This window comes from Strongylocentrotus purpuratus, unplaced genomic scaffold (assembly GCF_000002235.5).
Source record: "Strongylocentrotus purpuratus isolate Spur 01 unplaced genomic scaffold, Spur_5.0 spur5_scaffold_3, whole genome shotgun sequence".
NCBI classification, from domain to species: Eukaryota; Metazoa; Echinodermata; class Echinoidea; order Camarodonta; family Strongylocentrotidae; genus Strongylocentrotus; species Strongylocentrotus purpuratus.
Genome location: NW_022145609.1, coordinates 4,932,787 through 4,942,146, shown reverse-complemented (window position 1 = coordinate 4,942,146; position 9,360 = coordinate 4,932,787). Strand labels below are relative to the sequence as shown.

Genomic DNA, 9,360 nt, shown 5'->3' with positions numbered 1-9,360 from the left:
ATATGATCTTTGACAACAAAATAACAACTCAACTTTTATCGCTATAGTATGACTAATATAAGTATATCTTTGAACTGGGAGTTAGACACTAATAAACAGAGTCAATAATTTATTCGACACCTAATGTATATCATATTCTTACATCAGTGAACACCATCGTCGGTATAGTCACGTTATTTATAAGAAATCGTGACAGTAATTAATTCAAGAAACTCTAATAACAAGACAAATATTGTACAATGCAAAGTAGCTCGCTATCGAACATAAAAAAACGAATAGTTAACATCGTTTTCATAAAAAGTCATGTCTTTTAAATCAAGATTCTATCGTGTTTCTTCTATTTCGAGACCGAAGGGGGTAAGGAAGAGTAATACAAGTATTAAAAACGAAGGAACCCGGGAAGATTGTTAAAGAAGGAATCCGATTGGTCAGTGAGCAAGAGAAAGTGAATGACGTCACAAATAAGGTCTCACCATGTCATCAGGATTAACTTCTTATTTGATATCGGCAATCGCGGAACGAAACACAACCTGTAGACGTTGAGCTGACACACTGGAGACTCTACACCTGTTCACTAACTATTATTCATGCTACACTCCAGCAGCAGCAGTAGCACCGGTCGACCCAGCTATAAAATGATTCGATGGAGAGTTATACTAGGACAGTGTGTTTATGTCGGACTGCCGACAAGTGCTTGCGCTGCCCCTCCTCATGCTAGTTGTTCCAGGCTGCTCTTGTTAGCTGTATATTCTTGCTTCTTGAAATTGTACGCGCTCCGTTGTTTTGTGGACTTTATCCAAGTTCGTATTCATCGAGATGGCTACGTTGTCGAGATCATGTCAGCTTCTTGTAGCAGCGGTCCTCATCGTCGCCACGTTCGTCAGCATCGTGGAAAGCTCGAGGAACACTCGCCCCTACGCCAGGCCACGGGGAAGCAGTCGACACCTCGGGAATCTTCGATATGGGACGGAAGGTCGCCGAAGGTCTCAGGACCCGTTCAGAACTCCAGGCTTCATCCCCAACCCAGCACCTGAGCTACCATCAGCCACACGAGTCAAGAACGCAGGAAACTGGTTCCAGAACTTCATCGCCAGCAAACATGCCAGCAACAACCCGCCCAACTCAGGCCCAGAGCATTCAACCGACCATGGTGCTGGTGACCAGGAAAAGGTGGTCGTACGTCCACCTATCATCAAATCAGGATCCGTTGTCACTAGCCCAACCATCACCATGATTTTCCTTGAGACCATTGATGCCAGGAAGAGGAATTCATCAAGATTTCAACAACCCACACAACCTGAGAGATCTCAAGAGGAGGAGGAGGCAGTGACTGACGAAGCTACCACACTCCCAAGTAACCCGAGACCAAGTAGAAGAGCATTCACTGCTGATGAACGTGAGTTTTATAGGACCAGTTAGTCCCTAAATCGTTTGATGATGTTTCTTTCTATATTTCGTTGGTCAAAAGTTGGATTAATCATATGTCGATTCATCTTATTCGTCATGAAAACAAGTAACTGCAAAATAGCAACAACAAAAAATGAAGGCGAGTTTGTTCCTAAATAATGTGATGATGTTACATTTAAGTTGGTTAAAAGTAGAAACGCCTCATATTGCTCTCTTTTCTCCTATCTTACTAAATTTACTGAAAAAACAACAATTCCTAAATCAACGTCTTTTGTATCTTTATGTTTTCCTTACATTTGGAGAGAATAACATTTTGAAAAGCATAGTTTATCACTTGATCACAAAACCAAGACCCAGCAGACGACATAACATGAAGGTTTGTGAACATTACTACTTGATTATAGTTTATGATATAGGAAAGATGTCTGTGACTTGCTTTGCACAAGAAATATTATTGCAATTAATTAACTTGTACTTCACCTACGATAAGACTGCGCGATCATACAATTGATTTATTCTGTCAAAAAATAACTATTTCTTCATTTTTAAAAATATTCATTATTTTCATTTCCCGGCAAAGGGAGAGAAAAAAAACATACATGTAGGGCAGGAACTTGTTACATGTAAAAATCCTTGTATAGAGGCAAATTAAGAAAGATTTAAGAGCAACTACTGTCCGGGGAACAATCATACCGTTTCGTCTAGACACTATAAACAAAAGCTTTTATTGGAATAATTTACGACCAAAGACCTAAACATTTGTAACACTTTATTCATACATAATATAGCATCCAGGTGTACCATACCAATATAAAATATATGTATCATTGTTATAAACAGCAAAATGCCACCACATTTTTTTTAAAGCCCAGATAATGTTTAGAAGCGTTCATGTCTATTTCAAGTCTTCGCAAACAAAATTGTCCATTGTTGTATTGTTAACAAAAAGGTATAATCTGTTTTAAACGTTTTTTTTCTTGTAAAAGGACATAATCTGATGAGTTAAGAAGAATTCGTGCCTATTTTTGGTCTTCGCAAATAATTATTTTGTACCATTCATTGTTAAATTTAAGACAGTATGCACAGACGTTGTAGATAAGTGTAGAAGCATTCATGTACAGTATATGTTTAGGTCTTGGCAAATAATGGTTATCTTAATGTAATGGCGCAATCTTGTCAGTAGATAATCGACGTTTAAGTTGCGGGCTCCCCTGCAATAAGTTGTTTAGAAATGTTGTGTATCCTAAGGGAAGACTCAGATGATTGCGTTGCCCCCTCCAAGTTCGGAAGATGGATTGAAACTCCTTTCTGTAAGCACTCTCGATAAAAAATAAATTAAAGTCTCTCCATTCCTAAGAATACTATTCTCTAGATAATTTTAAAGTATTTAAACATTCTTGGCTTAGTTTAGAGCCGGGGTAATTTTGAAGCTCCTCGAGCACTTTGCATGATGGCTATATAGTGCTACAAATGTATCCAATGTTATTATTATTATCAATATCATCATCGCATCTTTATTCTCCTCCTCATCATCATCATCATTATCCTCATCATTATCGTTATTACGATGTAGTATGGTTTATGAACTTATAGGTTTTATTCATGTTTTGAAATAAATTTGACTCTATTTCACTCAATTATTCTAAATGACAATACCTGTAATATTTACCATTGAATTATATTATACAAAAAAAGCAACGAATTTTATTTGGCCTTTATGCATGAAATATAAGAAATGTCTAAAATGTTGTTTGTCAGGAAGGTTTTTAAAAAAAATACATGTCCTGCCGTCGAAAGTTATAAGAATAGATACATCAAGTCTTAAAAGCTCCACTTCCACAATTAATCTCTGAAAAAATGTGAATAGACTGTTTTAAATTTAAAGGAAAAAAATATTTATTCATTTATTTATTCATTCTTTCATTTATTTATTCATTTATTTTTGCATTCATTTATTTTAAAAAATTATTTATGTATTATTTATTTATTCATTTATTCATAGTCTGTCTTCTGGAAATATAGAGAAGTCTCCTTCTGTGTTAAAAGAATCCCGCTTCACAAGACAGCCCTATAGGCATACACTATAATATGGTGTCAAATTCTAGGAGTACACTAATGAGGTAATATAATTTGACAAAATTCAAGTGGTAAAAGATTTATTAATAATAATTCCCATCTCAAAGCGTGATATTTGACGAACGTTTGATGGAAAATAAGTGAATAATAGGTTAATTTATTGCTCAACTGTTTTAATTGCAAATGTCCAGTAGGCGTTTTAAATGCTATCATTCCAATTGCAAAGAATAGATTTAAAAACAAGTAAAATCCTGACCTGAACAGATACTCACTAACCATTTTGTAAACCCAATAAAGGTTGTACATTTCGAGTAAAGTGTGATGAAAGTTTAGTGTTTGTAAATTGTATGCAAGCGTTAAATTGATGAATGGAAACAGTAAAATGCTCAAATTATTTCAGGAATATTTTTGTTTACAGTATACAAAATAATTTGTCATAGTTTGTACGATGATCGCAAATATTTCTTTCGAGACATAAAATGAAGGCCATTTTCAATACCCTACATGCTTGTCATATCCCATCGAAATTATGTTCGAAGTACGCAGAACCTCTCTGTAGTGTTCGATATAACGAATTCACTACATCTATGCGAATGTGAAATTGGCTTTTTGTCAGTAATTTGTGTCAGTTAATTTTACTTGTAGGAAACAGAATCACCTGAAGTACATGTATGGATAGAATGTAGATAAAAAAAAAGGTGTGTATTTACTACGCTGTAAACACACATGTTTGGCCATAATACTCTGCAATAGTAAATGACAATTCTCCCATTTGTCGTTTAAAAAAGTATCATTAATTTCTGTTCTTCTCCGATATAAGCGTACTACTCAAAATATTGTGGATAAGTTAATAATTTAAGAATATATTAATTAAACAAGATTTAAACAGAATTATATCTTCGATAAGTTAAAGGTTCTGTAATGCAAATATAATATTCAGCACGTGAGACTATGATCTATCAGTGATGTGAGCAAAACAATTTTCATGTATTTTATACATCGGACCAATACAATTAATGAATGATTATTATAATGGGTCCTCTTAAAAGAAAGGACCATCCTGAGTCCAAAAAAAATAAAAATTGACATGTTTTAATTCTTCCCAGACTTCACCTACATTTTCGTTTGAGTCTGATACCCGTTTTGCCTCTGGCAATTTCGCGTTCCTCTACCCCACATGGCTTTGTGTATACACATCTCACTTGTTACTTCTCTTTCTTATTCTCTTTCTATCACTTTATCTGTATATATATATATATATATATATATATCCCTGTATGAAATTTTCTATCTGAATTCGTCACTCGACTATTATGTCCATTTTCCATTATTTTGCATACTATTGCTTTACACGAATTTTCCTTCTCTTTCTCTTTCTATCTCCTTTTCTCTTTTTCTCTCTTTCTATCTCTTTTTCTCTTTCCACCTGTCTCTCTTCCCCTTTCGTTCTCTATCTCCCTATCACCATCTCTCTCTTTTTATATAGATCTCTCTATATCTCTATTTTTCTCTGTCCTTTGACATGAACCCCTCTCCCTCTCTCTCTCTCTCTCTCTCTCTCTTCCCCTTTTGTTCTCTCTCTCTCTCTATCACCATATCCCTCTCTCTTTTTTTTCTCTGTCCGTTGACTCAACCCCCTTCTCTTTCTCTCTCTTTCTCTCTCTCTTTCTCTCATTCTCTCTGTCAACCGATCGTCCTCTCTGTCTGACCTTGTGTTCCTGTCTGAAGTTCAGAGGGCGTAATAAGAAATATTTTCGGGGAATCTTACCAGGTGGCATGCGTCTTCAGATCGAGAAAGAGCATGTGAAACACATTGATCAAAATGACAGTTATGTTCCTCAATAAAAAAGCGAACACGCGTTTTGTCTTTTGGTTCCTTCTCCGGAAATATACCTTTCAGAAAGTAGGTCCGTGATACCATCAATAACCGAGCGTTAGTACTTTTTGTTGACATTTAGTTTGTTGGATATTAATAATGGTATTTTTTCTAAAATAGTTTAATGTTTCCTACCGTGTTTTTATTTCTTTAATAAAATGTGGATATGAGTGGAGATCGAGCACCAGGTGATGAGTTAAACATTTATTTTCCATCATAATTCTACTCCATAAATTCATGAATTACAGGGATTTGTCAAAATCCCGACATCAATGCGAAAGAAACTGGGGCAATGTGAAATCGTTATGTTTCATATATGGCTCATAGGTAAAAACATCTTTGTTTTGATGAATCTCGATTACATGAATTATGTCTTCTTACTTTTCTGTTGGTATTAATCAAATCCAAATGCGTCCGTTGTTTGGTGGTTTGGTGAATAAATACCACATTAGTTTCTTTATGAAGTCGTTTTATCGCAATTGACATTCGAAATTATTTGAGAAGATTTATCTTGGAAAACACTAAAATACAATCAATTGTATACGTGCAAATGTAAATCTTGATCAAAGTTTGAATAAAATCAGTTAGTATTTTAAATGTCATAAATGTGATACTAGCATTTACCAACTTGCACTATTCATCCGGGCACTCTATAATACGACAACTGGAAGAAGAAGAACAACAACAACAACAATAACCATTAATACATTAATAAGTCAGGGTTGATGTAGCAATTTGTTTGAAAACAGTTGTTCTTTAAGTGATTTTTGTAGCTGCATAGAAATAATAGACATATTGATGAAGTTCGAAGGTTGGAATGTTAACTTCCTGATCCATGCAACCCTGTACTATCATTAAACCAGAACTGCTCTAAATAAGGCGTATACGTCACAGTGTGTGGAATATTGAATGAACTATAACACGTATACATATAGATATATATTACTTTTGGGGGGCAGCTGAAGTCTTTTAAGACACCTATGGGTAAAGTTAAAAATCGAATTACTTGTGACTCGTTTGGCTTGTTGTAAAATGAAACTTGTTGCCAAATTTGGTTTGGCACTTGAGTGTAATACCGTACTACTCAGAGGAGTTCTGTATTCTGTTTTCTGCTTTGTACTACGTCCGCAACTGGTTATGATATACGTTTTCTCACCAGACAATAGCCGAAACAAAATTAAAGATAAATTAACTTCATTACGTATTTCATTTCAGATGTAATGTTAAACAGTCCATCTTATTGTGTGGTAAATAAATGCCGTCATTCATGATATGGAAGCAATGATGATGAACATTTTAATTCTTTCTTCAGCAATACACTAGGAATAAATGATTTATAGGCAAATACAAATACCAATCAGTTTAAAGATATATTCTATGAAACGTATATCAAGTTTTCCCATCCTGGCTCTGTATTGGAGTTGCATTTTAGGACGATACTCCCATCTTACTCTTTAAGTAGCTTAAGCCCAACCTTTTTTTTTTTTAAACATCGTTTCCCAAAGATGTGTCATTTTATTTTGTTTCTTTAATGAATTTTCTTTGCTGAATATGATAATAAAAACGATACTTAACTTTGCCGGATACACCATGTTTTAAATGAATATGATGAAGTTTCCCGAGTTCTTGATTTCAGATTTTATATGAATTTCATCTTTATTATTGTGTTTTTTCACCTCTACAGTCCGTATTCAGTGCGGAGGACCGAACGAAGCAGGCCTTACCGATGAATGCTACCGATTCGAACTGCCCGCCGATCTTAACAACAACGCCGTCGTTATCAGCGGTGCGGTCGTCCTCTTGCCGGCGGGAAACCGTTTCCCTGCTCCCCGTCAGAGAACCGTCCATCACAACGTCACTATCGTAGCTAAATTCCCGACATCAGGAGAATGTAAGAGAATCAACTAAAATTTCGCTCTAAAAAAAAATAACCAGTGTGATATTGCACCACCCCCCCCCCCCATCATGTGTATAGCCCCCCTAAACAAAACAAAAAGAGAGAAGAAAAATGAAGAACAAAAAAAGGAGAACAAAAATTGTACGCAAGAAATAGTTAAAATTCTAATGCCGGTTGTACACGAGACGTTTTACTGACGTAGGACTTTGTCAGGTTTCTATGTGATAGTAAAATCGTACGAAGAGTGAGAACAGAATGGAGAGTGCACCCTTGGCTTTTAGCATATACCCAAATTGCTTTCGTCTTGATAAGCTTGTGTAATGACACAATCAAAATGGCGCCTCGTCTACAAGAGGCATGCCAGAGATGTATATAACCTCTAAGGAAGAGCAATTTCCAATTAACAATTCCTCAAGTCAACCTAAAAATCAAAGAGAGAAATTTGGTAGTTCAGTCTCAAGCATAAAAATCTATATCACAAATGTACACGAATAATTTTGTATTATCAGTATTTTGTATAATTCTTGATATATTGTTTATTTATTTAATTATTTATTTATTTATTTATTTAATTATTTCTTTTTTTCCTTAATTATTTTCTTTTTGCTATTCTGCAGATGCCTACAGAGAGAGTATTTCTGTCCAGAACATCTCCTACGACATACCTTGGAAATGGAAGAGTGCTTCCCTCCCACAAGGCTCTTCCCTCGTTTCTCGCGCACTCCAAGAAGACAACACACTCCTTCTCAAACTCTCCGTCATCAGCAATGACAACGGACAACCAACCACCAGTAATTTCATCCCAATGGAGTCCAACATGCTTCCCGTGCTGGTGGTCGACATCGAATTCAATGGGACGGATTCGTCAACGACCTCATCGACGACGACGACAGCGACATTGCGTACCACACAGGCCAACGTGCTGGAAAGACAATTACGGAAGCGAAGGACAGTACTGCGCGCCACAGAAGACACTCCACCAAAGTAGGTACAATCAAATTAAAATCATGTGGTTGAATGAACATGTAGCACCCGGATAAAGCTCTAAAATATAAGTCTAACTTCTGGATCGAATTTAAGTCAAAATTTCCATTAATAGCTCTTGAATTTTAGGGTCGCAACCAAGAACGCCTATACCATCAATTGACAAAGCTATGCAATTTGTTTCATTTCGGTGATAATGTCTATGCTGGTATGATGCCTTACTGCATCCTTAAAAAACAAATAGGCCTGGCTTCATCCTTATTTCCTATAATAAGAATTGTCACTTTGTTTATTTATCTCCATCGGAAAGTATGCTTTTATGTCTCAACGTAGAGAGCGAGACTTATTATGGTCCTAAAAAAAAAATCACGTATTCAACTTAAGGGTTTATTTTTGATCCATTCTTCTTGTTATTTGCAGCAACACAGTGACATGCTCCGGGTATCCGGGATGCTGTCGTCGGACGATGGATGTTTCATTCTCCGATCTGGGTTGGAGTTGGATGGTTGCACCTCGAAGACTTACAACGAGTGTTTGCATCGGATCGTGTCTCGCACCAAACATGACCTTCGAAAGCTTTATGGTCAATCTTATGCAGGGCCATGGGCGTCCATCGTCAAGAGATGAGCGCAGATGCCGTCCGTCGCGCACCGACCATTTCGACGCGCTCGTGATCAACGAAGATGGCGACATCCAAATGATGAGATTGCCCGACTTCATTGTCCGCGAATGCGCATGTGCTGAAAATCAGAGGGAGACCAAGGTACCCCCTGTAGCGCCGACTGAGGGTAAGCACGTGTAGGACTCCTTTAAGATGCGCACGTCCAGATAAACGGGTATTTTTATAATTCATAATCTCATTTTGATAGCCACCCACTGTAAAGAAAAACAAAAGCAGGGGTGATTACGAATGTTTACCTTAGTTTTGAATAAAATTAAACTTGGAGATTTAGAAGAGCATTACAAACTATAGATCCAACGAATTTTTAAAGTTAATTTATGTCCTGCGATGACGCTTTATTTGGTACGTACTTAATATTGAAGGGCTAGACAAATTTATTCCTTCTTTTTAAAACTTTACTTTACCTTTCTCTAATAATGCTCGAGTGATAACTGTAAA

At 36.2% G+C, this 9,360-nt stretch overlaps 1 protein-coding gene across 1 annotated transcript; it reads left to right on the top strand.

Moving 5' to 3' along the window:
- Positions 1 to 629: 629 nt before the first annotated feature.
- Positions 630 to 9,147, top strand: LOC583006. The gene is made up of 4 exons (XM_782934.5): positions 630 to 1,396; positions 7,044 to 7,250; positions 7,874 to 8,240; positions 8,661 to 9,147. The coding sequence occupies exons 1-4, from the start codon at positions 817 to 819 to the stop codon at positions 9,040 to 9,042; spliced, it is 1,536 nt and encodes a 511-aa protein (XP_788027.2). The 5' UTR covers positions 630 to 816; the 3' UTR covers positions 9,043 to 9,147.
- The last annotated feature ends 213 nt before the right edge of the window (positions 9,148 to 9,360 follow it).

Bases quoted from the DNA above. Each gene is read 5' to 3' on its own strand.
- LOC583006 (XM_782934.5), top strand. From the start codon at position 817: ATGGCTACGTTGTCGAGATCATGTCAGCTTCTTGTAGCAGCGGTCCTC. The intron at 1,397-7,043 runs GTGAGTTTTATA...TCACCTCTACAG, and splicing joins AGCATTCACTGCTGATGAAC to TCCGTATTCAGTGCGGAGGA. The intron at 8,241-8,660 runs GTAGGTACAATC...TGTTATTTGCAG, and splicing joins ACAGAAGACACTCCACCAAA to CAACACAGTGACATGCTCCG.